Source organism: Myiozetetes cayanensis, unplaced genomic scaffold (genome assembly GCF_022539395.1).
Source record: "Myiozetetes cayanensis isolate MyiCay16 unplaced genomic scaffold, myiCay2020 scf3, whole genome shotgun sequence".
Taxonomy (NCBI): Eukaryota; Metazoa; Chordata; class Aves; order Passeriformes; family Tyrannidae; genus Myiozetetes; species Myiozetetes cayanensis.
The window spans coordinates 30,455,113-30,478,607 of record NW_026087521.1 but is presented as its reverse complement, the minus strand read 5'-3'; the positions used below and the strand labels follow the sequence as shown (position 1 = coordinate 30,478,607).

The 23,495-nt window shown below is 34.9% G+C and overlaps 1 protein-coding gene across 1 annotated transcript in view; it reads right to left on the bottom strand.

The window, feature by feature from the left end:
* The window catches only part of ARID2 (AT-rich interaction domain 2), a 103,321-nt gene that overhangs the window by 41,707 nt on the left and 38,119 nt on the right, over positions 1-23,495 (bottom strand). The window contains exons 4-6 of the mRNA XM_050324892.1: positions 5,960-6,093; positions 4,935-5,153; positions 2,144-2,211 (exon numbers count right to left, since the gene is read on the bottom strand). Of these exons, the coding sequence (XP_050180849.1) occupies positions 2,144-2,211; positions 4,935-5,153; positions 5,960-6,093 (421 nt within the window). The remainder of the gene's footprint in view (positions 1-2,143; positions 2,212-4,934; positions 5,154-5,959; positions 6,094-23,495) is intronic.

Genomic DNA, 23,495 nt, shown 5'->3' with positions numbered 1-23,495 from the left:
GAAGAGAAAAATAGTGAAGAAAAACACATGGCCATTTTTCCTTACTGAAACCTAATTTTAAAATTATAATATTATTAGGAGACTAAAAATAAAATCAAGTTTGTTTTAAGCAAACATTAAAAACTTCCACAAAACATTTTGGTGTAAGTAGATAATTCTAAAACTACCCCCTGTATCAATTCAATTCCTATTAGTTTAGAATTTATGTGTTTAAGGAATTGCTTCTTCACCCTCCTTCCTATGTATCTCTAACATTTGTGTGTTCATGCCATCACTGTACTTCAATAACTGACAGCAAAATGGAAAAAAGAAAATAAAAGAAGATTTTTTAAAAATGATAATGTGAACAGTGAAAGGAGAGACACTTATTCAACAGCCGTTCTACTATCTTAAAGTTGCAAAAGTACATTACAAAAAAAAATAAACAAAACCAGATACATGATCTCTACGCTGACAACCAAATATCTCCCTCCTACGTCACAAAGCTCCCATAATGCTTCCCCTGATTCCCACTTTGACACAGCCACAGCTGTAATACAAAATAAATTACTTCCAGTAGTAGAGTCAAATGCTTGCAGTGAGATGCTCTGAAAAATCTGGATTCTTGGCATCTAAACAGTTTTAAATCTGGTATTAGTTTCCAACATGCTTTCAGAGCATTTCTGACATGCTTTCAGCAGTATTTCACTACATGTGGTACTATACACATCGTAATGCCCAAAAAATAGATCTTGGAGAGCATCCAAGTTTCTTATTAGTAAACCTTATTGCAGTTACAGTAGTTCTACTTAACACTTGGTTAAAAATATTTATAAGAACCACCTCTCCTTATCACAATTAGCTTATATAATTAATGAACATATAATAAATTAGAATTTTGTGTAATTTTACGTGTTTACGGATCTAGACATGGTGCTTTTTGCTGCTCTAGATTGGCAACACTCTGGGACAGCTCAGGGTGAAGTCAACACAGAAGTGTTAAGTGATTTAAAAAAAACCCAACCAAACAAACCAAAACACAACCTGCAGTACTTCTGGACATATTTTTCAACGGAAAAAGGAAATGAAGACTATGAAGCATCAGTTTTTACACCTAGGTTCAGCACACTTGGAACACATTTTCAAGCCCATATACTAACAAATATGAGAGCTCAGCTTTTTTGTTCTTAAATTTACTTAAGAAATTTTGATTAGGGAATCTATTCACTAGTATTTCAGCAACACTACTATGATCCAGCTTGTTCCCAAGCAGAGTTACATAAAAATAGAAGAAAGCAGACATGGAAAAAGGGCCTAACAAATATTTCTCTCTAATACAGCTAAGATATTTCAGTATATGAAACAATTATAGAATTGAGCAGAAACCTAGCTTCCTAAGGCACTTAGCAGATGATCTCATCACATTTTTACTTAATAAAAAGCATAAGCTATCAAAATATATTTTAATCCAGCTTTCCTCTATTTTAGCCACACAAATTATGACCTGTAACTTAATTTAGAGCACCTGCGTATCATAGTAAATATGCTGAAATGTCAAATCTCTTTTAGTTGTATTTCGTGCTCTCATTCACCGAAAAATGTTCACCTAGTATATATAAGCATTTACTCAACGAAATATTAGCTTTATTTTTACCTCATTTCATTACTTGTACAGTAGCACATGCCCTCTACTGGAAAGATAAAAAAGCCTTGTGCAAAAAGTTTAACTGAAACAAACCTGCAACGTGGCTAACCTATTCAAATATTTCTCCTACTCTTCTTATGCTATGGTCTTAATGTTGTCATAATCCAGAACGTTTCTTTACTGATCATGGTAGTCAAAAAAAAAAAAAAAAAAAAAAGCATTGCTACCTCTTGTTAAATATGTTGCCAGTTTTTTTCTCATCACACCTTTTAGCTGTCTTATAAAAAAAGCATGAAAACCCTTATTCATTTGCCTACATTTCTTAATACAATTCTTCCTGCTTATCCAAGCAGTTAAAGACAACTGTGATTTAGTGTCCTATTACATTTAAATCGAAGGAATAAATTTGAGAGTAATTTTAAACACATGTGCTAGTGTATCTTAGAACTTTCAATCTTTTTAAAGAATTTGATACCCACCATTTGCAGTTCAAATTTATTTTAATAATTTTTAATTTACCTTAACAAAATCTCTATCAGTTTTCTCCTTCCATTCTTCTCCAAATACAGCAGAAAATGATCCTAAAGCTTTAAGCACAAAAAGCAGAATTTAGTAAAATAAAAAAAAAAACATTTTTTTACCTTTTACTAATCCATAAAGTAAATAGAGATTCAACAACACTATAGACTCTTCCAGTGTTTCCTTTTTATTTTAAAAAATACTGCATAAACCAACTGAAATTTCTCTTTGTTATTTAATTAAAAGCTACTGCAGTTTTACAGTTTAAATTGAGAGTAAGGAGTTCATAAGTAATGGGCTTGCTTATGAACCCTTTAAAAAAAAAAACACATGGGAAGCTTTTCCAGAGCTTTTTTCAGGAGTCAAGATGACTGCTCTGTTTTCACCCTGACATCAACAACTGTTTTCCAAGTGCACTGTGTAAGCACAAACACTACTGCAGTAATTAAACAAATTCCCACTTGTTTTCTAAAAAATCTTAACAGCAGTAAGATTTTGACAGCACTCAACTGAAAGTCAATATTTAACCAGGATGAGTAATGGATGTTCTTGTATGTTTGATGGAGCCACTACCACAACTTTTCTAATCATCACTCCTTGAGAGCAGTAAAGACTCAGTCAATCTGACTCAGACGATGAATCAATCCAAAAATAAACTCTGTCTTGCAATAATTCTGTAATGAACTAATGACATGTTTAATTTACACTTTTTGGGTCATAGCATTTTATTGTTTTGAAAAAAATGCTACAAATCTCAATTCCAAGACCACATCAGCTTATAATTTATAGAATCCAAACCAAGGCTTATGCAGCTTTCATACTATATACCCCCAAACCCCTGGGGCTGCCCCACCACTTGCAATCCAGCTGTCACCTCAAGGTGGGGAGGGGAGGAAGCTGATTAAATATTTTACCTATAAGCACTACATTTTATACAATAACAATGATAAAACTTTAATTATAGAGAAGAAAAATCTAAAACTTGTATTAAGTTAATAACCTGTTGTTCACTGACACCTGAAATTGTGACAGTATTTTCAAACTACCTGAATCTACTAATTAGAGATTTCATTTAATCATCAAATCTCACAGATTTACCTTCATTATTTATAATATAAAAGCATGTAAGTATTTAAAATCAAAGCTTCATGCTCTCTTTCCCCCATATGTCCCTCCTAATGCTGCTAGGATACTTCTCTGGATTTATCCAGAAGACATAATCAAGTAAGGTAAAAATGAAGTTTTCCCCAGGAAACAGAAGGAGTGAACCCACTACATGCTCACCACTCCTCTCAGCTTTACCTCCAACATTTTTCAATATAAGAAACACTAATACAGACAAGCTCTAGAATAAATCTCTGCTCAGAGTTCAAATTAAGAACTCCAGAAAACACTGACTACCTTTGCAACATCCAAAAAAATCATTAAACAGTAACACGAAACTCATTTAAATTATTTACAAATTCCTAAATCCACAGAAGTTCTATCAAAAGAACAGGGGAGTGATGGTAACCCCATAAATCTAGAAGGCAAGCATTCTGGAATCCCTAACATGCAGGAATAAGTTTCCCTTTAGCTTCCTTTCAAATATTTTCCTTCAAAAATCTTGTGACTGGACTAGATGCAAACACCAAGTGACTAATGTCTAACGGTATCAGAAGGGCACGTGTACAAACAGAGAGCAGAGAGAAGCTGGAGGACACTAATGCAATATTGGGGACAACTAATGCTACAAATCGTTAAGTAAAACTGCTAACTATTGAAAAAACCCAAACAAACAGTACACAGTGGCTAACAGTGGTTCTTCCCCAGAATTTTAAAACGGAATCTTTGACATACCATACTATGTTTATGCTTACACAGGCAAAGTAGGTTGATACTCAAACGGATATGATAATCAATACTATCAGACTTAATTATGCTTAGCTGAAAAGGCTCATTTGAGCAATTTCTTATTGTGGTAATTTCTGAAATTCAATATTAAAAAAAACCCAACCAATAAATCCAAACTAATCAACCAAACACACCCTCCAAAAAAGCACATAAACCCTATAAATACTTCCTCCTCACCACCCCAAGAAGAGAGCTATGCTGTTATGATTTTACGACAGTTTAGGTCAACTTATTTTTTGTCTGCCTCCTCTCCTGACAGAAAGACAAACAAACAATTAACAAGGCATAATTTGGCATCAAGGCCACACTGAAAAAAATGAGGAGGATTTATTTCACATACTTCAGTATTTTGATGGAATAGACTCTTCCAAATTTTACATGCTAACACATTAATTAATTCTGAAAATTAGATTTTTATTTCATTATTTTTATATTCGGAATTTTACTATGGTTGAATGTGTAGCGAAATATCAGGATAAAAATTTTAGCAAGTCACTGTTTTCAGACTTCTCAATTTTAAATTTTCAGATTTTTAAATTTGCAACTGTTATTAGAAAAGAATTATGAAGTCAGCATGGTCCTATGAATTCAGAAGGAAGTAGTAATACACTACAAACAGATGTAAATCCAATGCTATTAATTCAGCATCCTGAACAGTTAAACTCTATCAACAAAAAGCTAATTCTTACATTTCACTAAACTGTTAAATAATGCTTTTAAATTACCAAACTTAAAAGACATTCGTAATGCCTGATAGAATCTGAAACTGTGAAGAAGATAAAAAGAAAAAATAGATATATTACAGTGAAATAAGCTATTACCATTTTAATTACCAAGGGTTGTGAAAGATGCTATAACAGGTGACTCTTTCTGTTGCAAAATGTTGTTACATACTTACTGTCATCAAACACCCCAGCATTTGCAAGCAGTAAAGTGATGATTTTAGGGTCCTTTTCAAGCTGCATAACATGCTTGCTTTCATTTGAAAGGAGAGTACACACATTAATTGCAAAGTCCACTTCATTTGGGAGTCCAGATAACAGCGAAAGCACCAATTTATTATAGTCATTTGGTGAGTTTAAGTCCATAGACAGCCCGTAGCTTTGACGAAGATAATCTAAATAAGAAAAAAACCCAAACAAATAACATTTTCACAGCTAAACTAATTACATTGAGATGATATATTAAGCAATACTACCATGAATAAAACTTTTTGAAAAGTTTATAAATAAAGTATTGTGTTTTTTAGCAAGTTTTTACAGTATTCAATGTACAATTTTTTCCATTAGTCTTAGGCCAAAATACTGAAACACATTCTACTTTGTTGTGTACCTTTCTAGTTGTATAGTAATTCCTTCATCATTTCCAGAAAGGAATACTGTAGCATGTTTTCCCAAAGAAAAGCTTTGAAAACACTGGCTTTAATTAAAGCAGAATAGAATTGTAATACAATTTGGAGTCAATTTGTATGCAATGAATTGCACATCCATTCCACAGAGCCCACCAGCTTCTGATTTAGAGCTTAACTAACTGTAAGCTCAGTTCAAGTATTCGACTCCATGTAAAGACATGACAGACTGACAGAAACACGCTCTGCAAATTTTCAAGGTAATTTTTTTGTACGACAAGTAACTATGCAGCCCTGCTAATTAAAAAGGAGAACATTTGTAAAGAGTAAGCTTGTGGATTTTCATATTTATTTTGTTGTGGTTAACAGTGGAAAGGTTTTTAAGTCTATTAAATTAATCATCTGAGTGTCCTACAGATTTGATAGTTTTAATGATATTCTAAATTTATCTATACACTACTTCTGTAGCTTGTTGAAATATATATATACATACATGCACATATACATATATATCTACATATCTATATATGAACACACACATTAAAGAAATAGCACTTTTGCCCTCAAAATTTTACCTGACACACTGTGTTGCTGGTAGTTATAAGAAGTTGGAATTGCACCAATAGGAAGTTGTGGCTTTGGATTGCCTGGTTGTACCTCATCATCTTCCTCCCCAAAATGATGGACTTTTTCATACTTTTCTAGATATCTGGAATAAAATTATTAAAAAAAGGTGTTTGGTATATATACAGTATGAGTAAATACTTCACCTGTAGAAACAAGGAATTTACTGGAAACAATAATCAAAGTGGTAAAAAACAGAATCTGAGTCAGACTGACAACACCTGACACAGAAAATGTAGATATGTGGAATTATTTAGATACTAAATTTCTTCACATTTTTCAACAATGACACCTAGATAAATTGCAACCTACTGAGCCTGCTTGTGAGTAAGTCAGTTTCTCCCAAATCAGCTTCTGCTTTTGCTACCCAAGATAACTCTGCAGATGAAAGGACCATAAAAACTACTCTGTATAGGTTTAGTAAAACATATACTGGGGTCAGGTCCAGAAAAATACTTTTTTGTTTTTACCTTGCCTAAGGGGAAACAGTCCTAACAACTACACAAGAGTAAGAGAATTCAGGGATACCAAGGGCAGCAATTCAGGATTAGAAGTTGTGAGTCATGGCTGCAGCTAATAAGTACTGGAAATCCCTCTGAACCTCTTAAGGAAAAAAATGCTGATATACTGCACAAAGAATGGACAGAAGTTATGTGTAGCAAAAGTAAACAGTCAATCAGCTTGGTAAATTAAATATCTTAGTTAATGGTTATTTTAGCATTAAAAACTGTAACTTTCAGAACTTTCTACCATAAAGTCAATTTAAAAGGTCCACTGTAGCCTTAACTTCACTCTGATTCATAATTGCAAAACCCTTCACGAAATTAAGTCAAGATCACAGCTGCCCAAACTTGCAAAGTTTAATTGTGCTGCAAAATGACAATACCAAGTCAATGAAATAAATATACTGTATAATCAGGTACTAATTTAAAACATTTCTTTGTATATGCTAAAAGCATTTAATATATGAGGAAAAACCACGCTTTTGACCTAATTTTTTTCTGTAGACACTGACATCATTAACTCATGGTGAATCAGAAAGATTTGTAAGAAAACAGTATTACCACTGACCACTGAGGAATATTCCACATGCATTAAATTAATAATTATTTCATGAAGTGAGATATCAATCCCACACCTTTAAAATGTTAGCAAATACAACTTAACATTTCAGAATAACTTATAAAAAACCCACAACAAAATAAGTAAGGGTTTTAAATACACATCTCTGTGTGTTAGACATACACACTCTGGAGAGCATACTAGAGCTCAATTCAGAATCATGCTCAAACTCTACATGGGAGATTAATATTAAATATAGTAGGGGATTAAGCAATTTAAAAGTAGCAAAGAGAAAAACACACACACTGTGGAATATAACAGATAAAAATATTTTTTAAAAGCATGAAACTATAGTAGCATAGCCAAACATTCATGTGTACAGTTAAAAAACGAATGCCTGGTAAACAATTTACTATGCAATCTTATGTGTCCCATGACTCCTTTCTAAAGCACATCTGTACTGGTTTCTCAAAATAACTGTGCAGATACTCGAACACAGCTACACAAACAAAGCTTCTCGGACAAAACACTCATCTCTGATTGTAAAAGCTAGAAATCCATGGTTTTAAATCATCTAGAAAATATTTTATTCTTCCAGTGACAGAAGCATTTATTTAAGACTCACTGTTCTGAACTATCTACAGCTACATGCTGGCCAGTACCTCTCCAGTACTCTGACCCTTCTGAGTGCAGAAAATACTACAGTGACTACCAACTAAAAAAATATCCATGGCTTATGTATTCTGCCAGGCTGAACTCCCACCTGTGTGCATTTGTGATCAGTATTTTAAGATATATCTAATAGCAGCCTCTAAAATCTTGAAAGAGAACATACTGCTGCAGGATCCTGAACTATGTGTGAGTAAGTAGTATGCACATATGTTGTAGGTAGGACCACAACACTTCTGATTTACCCTGGTGCAAAATGAACTATGAGAACAATTAAAATACATTCAGTTAAATTCTGCTCACTGCTCAAGTCCTGTCTTCTATCTGCTACCAGCATTTGACTGTTGGCTTTCAAACAGTTCAATAAACTACTGAATCTGTCATCACAGTCATCGTGGTTTACATGAGTTTGTACTAACTGAGGTGACCAATGATGATGATTTCTCAAAACTAGGATAACTTCTAATACCAACTTCTAATACCAATCTTTCCTACACATGCACAAAACACATTCTTTGTTTTGTACTCCTATGAGATCCCCAAAAGCTGCTGAAATTGAGGAAAAGACACATCAAGGAAAAGATACAGCCTTCGAAGTCTTAATCCAGATTAATCAAATCTGTAATCCAATTGCTTTTAACAGTTTGTGTGCTTATGGTCAAGATCTAAAGGACTAACTCAGAGGCAGCCTGACTTTCCCTCCTTCTGACTGCCTCACTCTTCAGAAAGCTCATTTTGCAAACTAAAGGATTCTACAACAGGTTTTCAGTGATTTTTCAAAGTGAACTGGGGTCAGATGAATATTACAGTTGATGCAGGGGAAAAGCAGGTGTACACAGCTGAGGATGGTCCATGTACCATTTCTACACTGCTGTAGCTTGTCTAATGGGACTTCAGAAGTGCCAGGGCTAGAGCTAATTTCCTCATACTGGTCTGATTCAAAGTTTAAACTTAGCACAAAACACTCTCATTACTGAAAGTAAGATTTCAAAAAACATTTAATAAGATGAAGTAAAAATGCCTATACAGAAACATATGATACTCGAAAACACAGGTTGCAAATTAATCTGGACTTGTCCATTCTACCAATTCTACCATTCTACTGAGCAGCTATTTAAGCATTAAAATAAAAAAATAAAAGGTAATATACACCATAAAACAAACCATGCTGTTCCATACTTTAAAATGCAAATACTCAACCTTATGCTTTTTATTAAAGCCATGGTCCAGCAGAGCTGAACAATACGAATATTGTAGATATATTCCTCTGTTAATAACTACTTTATTAAAATGTGTTAAAACTGTTCTGCCACACACAGAAAATCTGAAAGTTCAAAAATCTGCTTTCCTTCTTTTCTCTCTAAAAAACTTTTGCAAACTAAAACCGTGTTGACAATTGTCACATAGTACTCACTAATGTCTTTTTAAGCATTTCATAGGAAAACAGGATTCTAATTAACCTTTAGTCATGATCTAATTTTTTTCCTAGGCTAAAACAAGACCTACTTCACTTTCCTAAATTCGGAGCTCTTTTTTTTGCTATGCAACTTATTGAGGTTCCACCTCTTCAAACAATCCTCTTTTGCTATCTCACTCCAAACTATCAAGTTTGCTGAGGAAAAAAACCCACAAATGAAAAAAAATAAAAAGCCCTCAACAATCCCAGAGCATATTTTACAAATGCTAAACCCTGTCTTCTCCACCCCAAGAAAAACACATGCCCAGAACAAAACCAAATGACAGAAATACCTTCCCCCCCTCTAACAAACACTTTGTTACCTTTAAGATACTGCTAATATAGAGGGAGGACGTTTCAGTATTTCTCAATCCCTTGAGTTTAACAGCACTGTAATACTGAATTTCAACCATAAATAACCAAACCATAATAGAATTTTCAGTATGATTCCTTTATGCTACACAAAATATCAACTGTTTACAGACAGCTCTACAGACCTCAATCTTCCAAACACTCCTTTAGTTTCCTACAGAGAAAATGCATGACCTGGAATTTTAGTGTAGAGAAGGAGCTTTGCAAATTAGCTTGTACAGGAGCTTTACTAGTCTAAAATTCTGATCTTACCAGTCTGGCAAACAGCTACTATGCAAACAGCAGAATAGTTCAGCAAAAACACAGAAATAATGTCTTGCTTTAAATATACAAGAAATCTAAAAATAACAAATAGAGCTTTTCTATTACTGAAAAACAGTTGTGCAAATGCTCATACATATAATGAGTTACAAAAGGCTAATCCTGTGTTTCAAAACAACTTAGATCTGTAGTTCCATGCTAGAAATGTATACTTTGAACACAGAAGAAGGTTTTTAGGAATTCAGCGTGCTTCCTTAATTTCACAAAGTCACAGGTGGTATACATCAATGACATAGATCTCAGTCCTCTAATCTTCTCTTTTAATTTCAGTGCCAACTGAACAACTAGGTCCCAATAGAGAAAGATACAGCTAATCTGTACAAAAAAGAATTAAAGCAACTGACTAAATGAGGAACCAGAATGAAATTACTAATGAAGCAAGCCATGTACATGAAATATGAAAGTTTCAAAGATGTCTTTAAAAAAAGCCCACTTAAGTACTATGCTGAAGCCTTGGTGAAAACAGAGTAATGAGGAAAACTGCCTTCTGTACACATGTTGAAAGGTGCTCCACACTGTTAGCATGTCATCCTGAACTGCTGTTATCCAGTGCATGGTGCACAGGATGCAAAATATTGCACATGATGCAAAATATTGCAGAAACTGAAATTAATGAAACCCAGTGGCAAGTTACAGCCACTCCTGGCCTTTCAGCTTGGATCACACCTCTGATCGGAGAGACTTAACAAAAAATAAACAAAATAAATAAATAAAATGGAACAATAAATAAATTTAAAAATCCACACACCCCCCAAACAGAAACACCACCACTCCCCAAAACCAACAAAACTCATACAGGTCTGGTGAATAGCTAGAATTAAATTATATGAAAAGTACTGCAAAATTGGGAAATATACAGGTAACCACAGACAGACATATGCAGGCTGGCTACTTTTTCAAAGGGAATGTGATTTCAATGCTTTCTGAAAATTTGGTTACTTTAATGATCTCTTGATTTGGAAATCAGAAGATTATATACCTTTGAAAATTATTATGGTAAAATTAACATATTACCCATTCTGTTCCTCTGACAGAACTTCACTAAGTCACTTTGTTCCACTCAAGTCTGTGAGAAAATAAGTTTTATGAAGATGAATAATATTTTTGTCCATGAGAAACACTTACTTAAGTAGTAGACAGGGTTTTATTCAGCCAAGTTATTTTCAGGCTTGTTTTCAGATATTTGGAAAAAATGCAAATAAAATGAAGTCTACACTAGTTACATCTAGGGGTACATAGAATTCCTACCAACAGTAGCCCTGCATGGGCTTAGAGTATCCCACAAACTGCTTTATATAACAGTATAAAACATCTGGCTCATCTGGGTATTTTGGCTCCCTTTACCAGGACACCATAAACTTGCCAAATATATACTAAGCCAGTGCCTGGCAAAACATCAACCATCACGGTCCAACTTTCAGTTCCCTCCTTATCTTTGCATTCAGCTGAAAAACAAGCAGGTGCCATTTCTACCACAGCTCTCCACCTCACCTTTCTTGAAATTATTTTTCTGGCAGCATTACCAATAGGAACTGACAACATGACCTTGCACCAGCTCTGTTAGCCTGAACACCTGCTACAAAGCAAGACAGACACGCTCTTCCTGCTCATTCCCTTGTACTCCCTCTCCTTCTTCGCAATCCTATTAACAACAACATCCTAGATAGTCATGAGACAAAATCCCTACTGTAATAAGGATTTCACACTACTGAATATTCCAGTTTGTGCCACCTTAAGTGAGAATTGTTGCATATGGCCCCTCTTTGCCCCTAATTCAACCTCTTTCCCTGATCTGAAGGACTAAGGAACTCACGAAAACCCGGGAGTTTGCGGTGCCAATCAAAAGCTGCAACGTTTTTTAAAAGATAACATCTTTATCAGACATTACAGTCCTATACCCTGAATCTATGCCTGATACAGTTACTTGAAAATCTGATCCAATTATGAAGCATAATAGCAGGCAGTATTTTAATCCCAGAGAAGGTTGTTTCTCAGCAGGGCCAAAGCACTTATACTTGACTCTGCTGTTGCTGCTGGTGCACACAGTGGAGACTGGTGCCACACTCTGCAATGAAACTCCTGCTTAGATCTTCATGAAGTTGCACCTGTAGCTTCTCCAAATAATGTCCAACTTCTTTACTCACCTCATAGATGTTCACTGTCCCAAGAGTTATGTTAAATAGTTTCTGGAAATGCCAACACATCAACCCACTCCAAGGCTCTGCTCAAACTTTTAGCGTACACCAACAAACTGCCTCAAACTTGATTTCACAACTTCAGTGTTTTTCCAGTGTCATCAGCAATCTTTTCAGGTTTTTTTCCCCCTGGTCCTGAGGGCACCACGAATTCCAATACAACAATTACATCCAATTGTCAGAACTGACGCTTGTAGCTGAATCCTTTAAAAACAGTGTTTGTGTTTTCCATATTCACCTTGTCTAACTCAGAAACTGCCTATCTCACATAAGGTTTCCAGTGAAACACTCCACATGTGACTCTTAGCATTATTTGTTTGATTTCTGGTTTATTGTGACCATCTAATAGGACAGGCTGCCAAATCAAGACTCTTGATGCTGTGTTTGGCCAGCTTGCCAGACCAGTTTGAAACTCCTACAACTGAGCTTTTTAAGCATCTGGCTGAGTGTTCCACGACATGCACCCAGAGTACTGTCTTGCCAGCCTGAGCCGGCCTGCTTGGAATCAGCTCCCATGCAGGCCCAGCAGACCATACACACCTTACCAGGGATTCCACCATCCAGCCTCCACCCTAACAACATTCTGTCACACTAGGAAAACTGTGAGCAAACTCAAAAGGCCCTGTGCAGACTAAACTTAGTTCAAGCCCTTTTAACATATCCACATACAAGCTATAATTGCACCACTTGAATTTAAACCTGTTAACATTTTGTAACACAGATAATGTGGGGCTACATGATACATGGTCCAATTTGCAGTTTGCTTGAAATTCAGTTAAAAATGTCTTATCCCACCCAAAAAGCCTTTGCAAACAGGGAAAAATCAAATACATGCCTTCATGAAATTCTGAATCTTTGTCAAGGCAAGCTATATTATTTATTTTCAGAAGAAGTCTAAAATATATGGGCATCAGCAATCCTGCAAGTTTCAATTTGTTAAGACATTACAAAAAGAAAGAGATGCAAAATCACTCTAAAGTCACTGAAAATACTTTCTTAATATCTATAGGAATAACAAGAGGAAAGAAATTAAGATAAAATTTTATGCTTTCCTACTAATAATGCTCCAGCTTCGCAAGTAAATAATAAAAGATATATGCCAGCCAACTAAAGTGCTTATGATGCTGGAGTGCAACTTCAAAAGACTGAGGTGGCTGGGGTTGATGTTGATGACATCAGCCTCTGAAGAAACAGCACTACAAGGAACTTCAACACATTCAGGATAAATAAACTGCTATATAAGCTTGTATTCATTAATTTTTTAAATTTCATTTAAACTGAATCCACTTGTGATCTACAGCTGTGGATTCACACTTATTTTACAGGACTAATTCCTCTACTGCATTCTCACTTCTTGCCAAAAACTATTCAAAACCAGCATCACCCTTTACTGCTTCAGTAGTTGTTCCATCAGACCAAACGGGTTTCACATCCAGGAATATCTGAGCTGTATCATTATTACCAGTACTAATTCTCCAGAATAAATCTGGGAATTAACTCAACAAAGGCAATTCCCAGATGCATTCCTCTTACTAATATAGTCATTCTGCTGCCATTTAGTCTCAAGTGTAACTGCAGTCTGACTTTCTCTCTTCAAGCAAAACATCAGAACAATCCGTATTTGTTACTTTCTCCATAACATTCTCACAAATTCTTGAAAAAAACCCCAAAGTTACTCTATTTTAATAAATAATCTGCAGTACCACCTAGATTTCCCTACAGTGCCTGTACTCAAGAGTATCTGAATGGCACAGAAGCGCTAATACAAATAGTACAAGTTAGGAACCCCTGTAGGCACGTGCAGGAAATTATAACTAAGCATTGTGTGGTTTGTGCATAGCAAGTCGCAACAACATATTACCACCCACACCAGACATTTTATTTCAGATCGCCACCAAAACCCCAAATACCACCACCTTATGAAAGCCTCTACAACAATTTTAAGTATTTGTGTATCCATTGCAAAGCTGGCAGCAATACAAATGAACGCCTCTGCACAGTAAAATGTATTGTGATACAGTAATAGTAATACTTTCAACTAAATAGAGCTTCTGACATAGTCTTAGTGATACACAGTCTTGTAAAACAGAGTCTGGACAGAACACAAAAACTTGCAGTCAGTGAACACTATTTAGATGACCAAGAGACAGGTAAATACTAAAATAAAAATCATTTGTTTATGTGCATTCTTTCACAAACATAACCTAGGAATGGGTGATGTTTTGACAGTATTTATCTAGTAAGAGTATTTAACATGGAAATATTTTTAAATATGTGTATCTATAAAATACATATTTACTTCAAAGAAACCCAGAATACAAAGATGCCATTCCTACACAATAGTGATAAATTCAAGCATGTTTTAAAGCTGGGACTTACATTAAAAAATAGTGGCTCATCTTTTGTCAAATATCAGAGCTAAAAATCTCTTAACTACTCACAAGATTAGAAACAAGTAAAAGCACATAAAACAAATTACAGACTTCAAACACCACAGATTACCAACTGTTCCAGAAGTATTTCCAGAGACAAGCAACTACAAATACAAAGACATTTTAATGCAAATACAAAAATACATATTTAATGTATACTGCATACAAAGTTGTGTAACTTTCAGAAAGATGAGCATGAGTAGCTGTTAAACTGGCTGACTATATGAAGCTATGCAAGTAACCTACAAACATTTCATTAACTATATGAAGAAAACTACATGCATTATGAACAAGCATAGCTTTCATTTGCCCATCATAGCTCTTGTCTATTATTTAACTATTATGAAATTTAAATTGGATACAGATTCTTGCCCCCCTCCCCTTTCTTTTTTTTTGTGTTCAGGTAGCACAAAAGAAAGTGGACAAAGAAACAACGCTTGTTAAAACATCACAACATTCTATCAGAGCACAGAATGAAGAGCTGTTTGCACTGAAAATTTTTATAGCAATTCAGTCTTAGCTTTTTTCCCCAAACTCATGATGAAAAGTGGCCTTCTAGTATATATAAATTTAAGGAAGTGATTCCCTGGTGTTTTTTTTTAGTTCACAGTTCCACTATCAAACATATAAATAGAGAGGGCTGGTATTTTTTGCACAAGAACATTTCCTTTTGAACTTCCAAGGACTTCATTACTGTTTTCAGAGAAACTTGACTGGGGGGGGGGTTGCATGCAAGAAGTAAATTCTCTAATTTTCTGTCTGCTAACCATTACACGAGAGTTATTTACACAACAATAATGCCCTGAAAAGAATTTATCCCATCAATAATTCCCAGTTCTTTGAGTTTCTCTCAAACCATTACAAATAACACAGATATCTACATTATCACAGATGGTAAGAGTCCCTTACCTTGTCTTGGCTACGAAGAATAAATTTATCCTATAAAGGTATAATCTAGTAAAATAACACAACGTGAATGGTTGCACATCACATACTTAAAACTGTACATTTACTCAAAACACATTGCTAAACTGTAATCTGTTTCATCTGCAAAGACTTACTTCTTTTCAACTGCAAATACTTATCTCGTGTGTTTGTGAAATTTAGGAACATTACACATTTTTGAGACTGCTGTAGTAAGACAAAAATGTTCTTGGAACTTAGAACATTAAAAATTTGTAGCACCTCATATTTGTGTATTTCATTATAACTATGCCAACACAGAAATGTTGGATGTTATTCAGTCTTAACACAAAACATGTCAGCTGTTTCAGAGACTTAAAAGTCCAGACTACAAACAGTGAAAGTACTATCTTAGTTATTGGAAAATGGCCCTTTCTCCCTGGTCTATTTATTAATCCATACTCTTTGCTACATTATGGCAGTACTTTGACAAGAAGGGCCCATAGGTTCACATAGTGAGACTGGTAATTAGAAGGGTATTATATAAGAGAACAGTAATTGTAGATTTGATTCTCATGAAAACAGCAGCCTAGGAACGGCTTTTCTAGATTTTGGCAATTGCTCTAGCCACCATGGTAAACATTTCCACAATACTTCTTTCAGTCTTCTTCAACAGTTCCTAAAAAAAGCCATAAAACACATAATAAAAAGGCAGATTTTACTGATTTCTAATGCTTGTAGAAGTTTCTTAAATTTACTGAATCTGCAAGTCTTTATTAAAAATATACTGCCATGGCATTTTTTCACCTCATGTAACTATCTGTAATTTCATCATTACTTTCTGCGTAAATTCAGCAATTTTAACAACTGTGCTTTTCTGCCTTCATATTAGGAATCAGTCTTTTCCTGTAATTAAATCTATTTACAATTTATCTGTTAGTCTGTATTAAACACTCTGACCACATAACTAAAGTAAATGTACTAGTTTAAATGTCTTTATATATGTGGTAAATCAAACAAAAACATGAAAATTACTGATTCTTGAACACTTTATCAGATGGATCAAATATTCATGAAAAAAGTAAGAATGGAATAAAAAAAATCTAATTAAGAGAATCCTGCTGGGATTCTGCACACTAGGAACATAAATTCTTGAAGTTTTAAGTGGAGGGGGAAAAAGCTGCCTTGGGAGCAAGTAGTTTCTTTATCTCAAAATGTTACCAGAAATCAGTTTGCAAGAAGGAATGCAATCTGAACTGCATAAAAACAATCAAAAATATCCGTATGCTTTGAATAAACACAAACCTATCCAGACTGAAACTAAAATAATAATGATTTTACATCATTATTTAATGATGTAAATTTATAAAATTGATATAAAATTGTAAAGTTATAAATGGATATAAATTAGTATTAATAATAATTTAATATGAATTTATAAATTTACAATTTTAATTATTATTAATAATAATTTTACTCTTTTTTCATCACCTAACAATATGCAGTTATACAGCTTAAAGCATCCCTGTGCATTCTGAGAATGTAGCTAAGCACAAATTTAGAGATGATGATAAAGAGGTAATGTATTGATTTAGCTGTCTAGAGTTGTAAAGGCTACACATCTATACCAGTAAAATCAACAGTGCTGTGGGCATTCCTGTGCATGGAAATGAACTGCCTGTACCACTGAATTGTTAGAAAAGTGCCCAAAACAATTTCTGTCCAGGTCAATTTGCATTCTTTCAAGTAATTTAAAGGCACCGTTCAGAAGCTATCCTTTTTAAGAGGACCATTCCCAGAAGTAAATTTGGATATAGTTATCCTGGTTTGGGGTTAGCAGTAAGGACATGAGCCATGTTGTGTCAATTAGCCCAAGGCACATTTAATTCACTAATAGATATAGCCAGAGAAACACTGAATGCTACACAGATGGCCTCTGGCTTAACACTAATTCTGATAAACCATGAGGAAAAGCAGAACAACAGATGAAGTGTCACTCTGTCGGAAGGGATTTTAAAATTAACAGCGACATAATAATCACGAAGAATTTATAAGCATTTTCTTTTTGCCTTTTGTAAATGTAATGTAAAGCCATTAGAACATATACAAAGATAGAAGAAAGAGAACAAACGGGCATGATGAATACAGATAAAGCCCAAAGATCAGATTTCCTGTTGGGAAATACCCATCTCAGGCATTGAAGATAATCATTGCAAATTGCTTTAGAGGCAGAAGGAAGAGAATTTTTCAATATTAGAAGGGAAAAAAAATAAACCAGCAACTCTACTTTTATCTAACAAATTACTCAGTGAGAATGCTGTTGTGAAATACATAATAAAGCCACTCAAACTCTAAGGTTATATAAAACTGACATACAGATACTAAAAACATGTTGAGCATACTTGGAAGAGAAACTACATTCTTCTATAGAAAGGCTAAAAAACCTACCACAGTATCAACAGTATTCAGGTATTAAGTATCATAAAATGTCTGGAGTGTATATAGCCCCTGCTGGTGGTCTGTGGTTTAGAGGAGATAAAACCCGATCCTCTACTTTGCACTGACCAGCCTTTTCAAATCCTGCGTAAACCCAGTAAAGCTTATTGTATTGCCTGTATTTTGAATTGAAATAATTTGTGGGAAGATAAGTGATTTGCAATTAACATACTGTGTACCTTTTCAAGAGGCAAAGAATAGGGACTTTTAAGACTGAAAAAAGTTCATTATGGAAAGCCAACAAAGTCACATGGTTTCTGTATTAAGCAATCTATAAGGAAGTAAACAAACATTTTCCTAGATAATTGTCCAGATGTTTTCTTTCTTACCTCAGGGCCTTCTATACTGTGCATAAATTCTGAATAGTTCTAAAGGCTGTCATCAGGTTGGACAGGGCTTTGAGCAACTTGATCTAGTAAAAGATGTCCCTGACCATGGCAAGGGGGCGGGGTGCGTTCGCACTACAGACTGTATATCTTTAAACTCTAACCATTTTACGATTCTGTTTTATTCCAGCATATAATGACTAGGTTTGTTACTTCTCTTCACCCTTCCATTTGGCTTCTTGTACAATATCTGATTAAAACAACCAGGTTTTTGAAAACCTACCTACCGATTTACAACAGCATACTTCCACAGAAAAAGACACATTTCCTAAGTTTCCAGCTAAGACCAGCATATGGTGCTGGTCTGTTTCTTTAGGTACTCAGTACTGTGACACCAGGCTACCTCAGTGTCACATAAACTCTGGACACATTTTAAGATTCTTCTTCTGGCCAGTGAAATCTTCTACTATGACACAGAGCTCATTTCTACGAAAGAGTAAACCTTCTCAGAAATAAATTTCAAACAGAAAATTAAAAATAAATCTTCAGTATTTTCTGTTCACATGTAACAGCCATGATTTGCAACAGCTGGGGAAAAGAGTAAATCCTTAAGTAACATAAAAAGCATTAAGCCAGCAATAACATCCAACCCCCTGGGAAGACCATGACAGAAGGAAAAAACCACATACACCACTTTCTTTGAGAACTACCTTAAGGTGATCACAGCTCACTGAGATGATGCCACTACTACTAGAATTCATAAAAATGGAAGTCCTTTGGGACTCTTCAAGAAAACTTACTAAGACATCTCTTAAATATTCAACCTTTTAAAGTCTCTGTCTACTACTATGAGAAGCTTTAATCTGTCCAGCCACAAAAGAAATTACGGGGGCTAAAAGTGATTTTCTTCCTGTGTTCTTTCCCCCTCCTTCTAAGAACCTCTCTCTTCACATATTCCCTTCTATTAAGTAACATTCAGCTCCACTTAAACCACCCCATTTTTCATTTATTTTTCTCTCTTTGAAAGAGATTCAGTAGAAGAGCTTAGAGTAGTAGATATTTTAAGCAGCTGTAGTACAGTATGGCCACTGTTCTTGTCATTTTCAGAATAATATGAACACTTACACTCAAATCACCTCAGGTCTTCCTCATTTCTAGCCCCTGAAATTCAGAAAACTTACATGTGAAAAAATTTTATAGCTCTGCCTGTTTGAAGACTCAGGAATACAAAATGTGAGTTACATTTTTAATTCCTGTAATAAAAATCAAGTTCTGAAGGAACTAATTTAGTTTCCCTTCTGTTCCAAGGGTTAATGACAGTGTCCGTGTGTGTAAAAACCAGAATACTTCAAAATGAAAATGCACAGGAATTGTGATCAAATCATTACAGGTATTTTAGTTTTTCATTTAACCAAATAAGAAAATTAAAACTTGGTTTTCCTTTCATAATTAGGAAGAAAAAAAAAAAAAGGTGCCCTAAGACGTGGTCAGATTTTCAGATCTTCAAAGGCCTGTATGGCCCCAAACAACTACATGTTACTTAGCATCTCTCTGCATCATTACATGCCTTTGAAAATAAATACTCTGAACAACAAGAAACAATCCATAACTTCATCAACTACACTTCATACTTACCTAATTTAACAAATTAATTTTTAAGCCAGAACATGTTTAGATAAAACTTTTTAACATATCCAGTATATTTAAGGTACTTTTTATTTAATCCAGAAATTCTAATTTCCATCCAAATACAGTTTCATTGAAAACATGAATAGAAATTAATAAATTTTCTAGTAAATAAGAAATGCCTTCCAGTATTTTCTAAAATAAAACATTGCCTCTACCATTAAAAAGAAAAAAAAAAAAAAAAGTAGGAGTGTGGTTATTGCACCACCTAGCTGCTCAAATAACTATGTTGATATACTGTATCCTTCCCACTGGGAAAAAAAAAAAAACATTCAGGCATACAATTGGTACAGAAACTACTGGAGTAATTGCAGAAGGTGCTAACCCTTCCTGGAAATGAGCCTACCCAAACCTCTGCCAAGTAAATCCATTTCTGCTTCAGTGAAAAAATTAGTCAGGTTACTTCAATCACTGATTTCAAGCTGACTCTGCCTTTAGAAGAACAGGAAATGCTCCCAATAAACTACTCATCCACCTCTGCTACAACAGTTCTGAGTCCAGCCAAAGTCTGGAGCAAACATCTGAGAGCAGTGAAGTTTTAAGTTGTTAAATACTGTTTCATGAAGTTATCTAACACTTGAAATAAACTGGTTGATGTTGTACTATCGTCAACTTATTTACAAATATACAGGCTGTAGAGGGAGCAGTACCCGCCAGCTGATGAGGGACAAGGGTCAGTCGGGACACACAGAATTGCTGATGTCAGATCCCAAAGTAGTTTAACAGTCATTTTTTTTAACAGTCTCAAAACCATGTCTTACACAAGCTGTGCTGCATTAAGCTTAACCAATACAAATATAGAGTCCATATCCAGTTCTCTCACCACTTGTGCAAGCTGCCCTCTGTCTTCATCACCAAATATGCAACTGAGTTTGTTTGGTAGTTTTGGGGGGGTTGTTTTGTTGGTTTGATTTGTTTGTTTTTGTTGACTTTTTTTAAACAGACCAAAGGCTCTAATTCATGCACCAAATAATCTGAACATTTATTCTGGGTAGCTTCCTTTGGGAAAGATATGGAACATATTATTAAACTTTAAAATAAGTTTTAAGCTCCTGGGAGCAGGGGCATACCAGGTGATAGCAGATACAAGGAACTTACACAAGACAGACAAGAAACTAGCTACATGTTGGAGCAACAAGTTTTTACCACACATGGATGATCTAAAAACAACATGCTGTGGCCACTACTGGGAAGAAATTATTTTTAAAAATGAAATAAAAGTAATTTTAGAACTGTATGTATCAAGTTACATCTTACCAACATAACCTCACCATTTTGAGATTATCATGCTATAGAAGAACGCAAAAAGAATTTGAAAAGAGAAAAAAAGAAATTGAAGAAAGGAATTTAAGATTGCAAAATCAGTGAGATGCTGTGGAAGGGGGACTCTGATTTGGGAGTCAAAGACTGGGAGAACTCTATACTCTAATGTACTAGGTTTATAACCAGGGTGAAAGAACACCAGGAAAAAAAATCAAAATCAGATTTTCTGAAGTCAGAAAATAAATTAACAAATTATAGCAAATCACATGCCAGCCAAAGAGCATAGGACAAGGCCGGCCTCAGGAACAAGCACACACAATGGCAGGGAAGGGAGGCCTCCCTGGCTGTCAGAGCTCGTGTATGGTTTGGCTGCAGTGTGCCCACAGCAGCTGACCCTGTCAGAACGCACAGAGAGAACTTTCAGCATGGTGCAGATTAAGAAGAGACGAAGGAGAAAGTGAAACAACATTCACTTTCATGGGAAACAAGGGAAGATTACAAATTGTAAAAGATGACAGAGAGGAATTTAGAGAAAAAGCCTGCTCATTTCTTCCCAGCTGCTTAAAGTTACTATAATGGCATAATAAAATTGTCAGATGAAGGTAAGCACCACATTCCTGGCTTCCTTCTCCAGCCCTGTTAAATGACTGCTCTCTAAACATTAAAAACTAGTTCCATTTCCCTATAAAAACTGCAAAGAGAGGGAAAAGAAAAACTGAAGAGTAAAACAGCGGTCATATTAAAACCATGCTTTGCCATGGGCCAGCTGACTTCTCATACATGATTTTCCTTTTAAGTGACATTTGTATAAAAGAGGATGATATAAAGTGATGTTCATAGGGCCTAAAAGAGCTACATACTGCTCAACTCGAGTAGCTTATTGGACATAAATCTACACAATCAAAACATCTCATCAAAATGAGGCTCCAAATCTTTACAAGTTGGGAAAGCTACTAAACAGACTGATGGCAAAAACTGAAGTTCACAATGATTCCAAGCAGCTTTTATTAAACACCATGCCCTTCTAGACTATCAAATTTTGTAATATCAACAGTATATAGCTTTACAAGTACCTTTTCAGCAATAGTGTCCTTATAAGCAGTTGCTCATCCTTCCCAGCATTTCTGCCCAGTCCTGCATTCCCCCTGCATAGTCTCCTGCCACGTGGCATTGTAAGAATTTACACAGAGAACATGTTTAAGCTAAGAAATTTCTTAATTGTTTAAAATAATTACTAGAGAGCAATAGAACATCTGCCAGGATATTCCCTCCATACTTCCTTCTACCCCAGAAAAGGCAAGCGGGAGAGCCAAAGGATTTCTGGAAACCTTCCTTCAGCCTCCTGTCTATGATTTCAATCTTGTATTACCCTTGAGATGGTTTTTTGAGTAAAATAACTGAAAAGTTTGAAGTGTAAACATGATGAAAAGATATCACTTCATTTCAGGTTTGCAACTACTGACTGAAATTAGGAAGTGATTAAAGTCAACTTCAGCAATTTCATGATGCAACAGAAACCCCTATTATAGCAGTGATTACATGATCCCTGCACTGTTGCTGCCTATGGGATGAGAGCATGAGCAGTCCAAAACAGTATATAAAGAAGCCTAAAGCTGCAGTTATTTTATTTTTAGCCATGTATAGATCAAAATGATGTAACATTATGAAATACTGATATCCATTAAAAAAACAAATACCGGTGAACATCAGAAAGGCAGATTTCAGTCGCTATTTTATGAAGATATCACTGCAACAATTTAAATTTTGTGAGAAAAAATATGTTAAAGGAAACAAAAAGAATATACTTTTGACTAAGAACGAAAAAAGATGTAAAAACGGTATGCTATTGTAACATACTGTTAAATGCAATTACAAGAGTGCTTCAAATTTGTTTGACCTCACACTGGGTAGGATCAAAAAAAAGCCTGTGACTAACAGCCTGCAGCTAATCTAGTAACAAGGGACTATGGCTAGCTAATTAGCCTTTTCAAGAACAAAAAGATAAGGAACAACTTGCATTCTGTAAAAAGTTTTAATTACAAGCATGCCATAGAATGCAGTCGCTACCATAAGGGTAAATTAAAGATGTAATTTCAGTGTCATCCACATTTCTCCAAAGCATCTAACTTCTTTTTATTACCAGGTCACTATTCCCAGAAATCAGTGGAAAAATAAGAAGGACTATCCATATCACAATTGTAACTTCCCCATTTTGGAAATCCAACGATTTCAGATTTGTCTACACTACAACCAGATTGGCCCTTCCATAATGAGGGTTTTAAACTGCAATGTTTAGCAGGCATCAA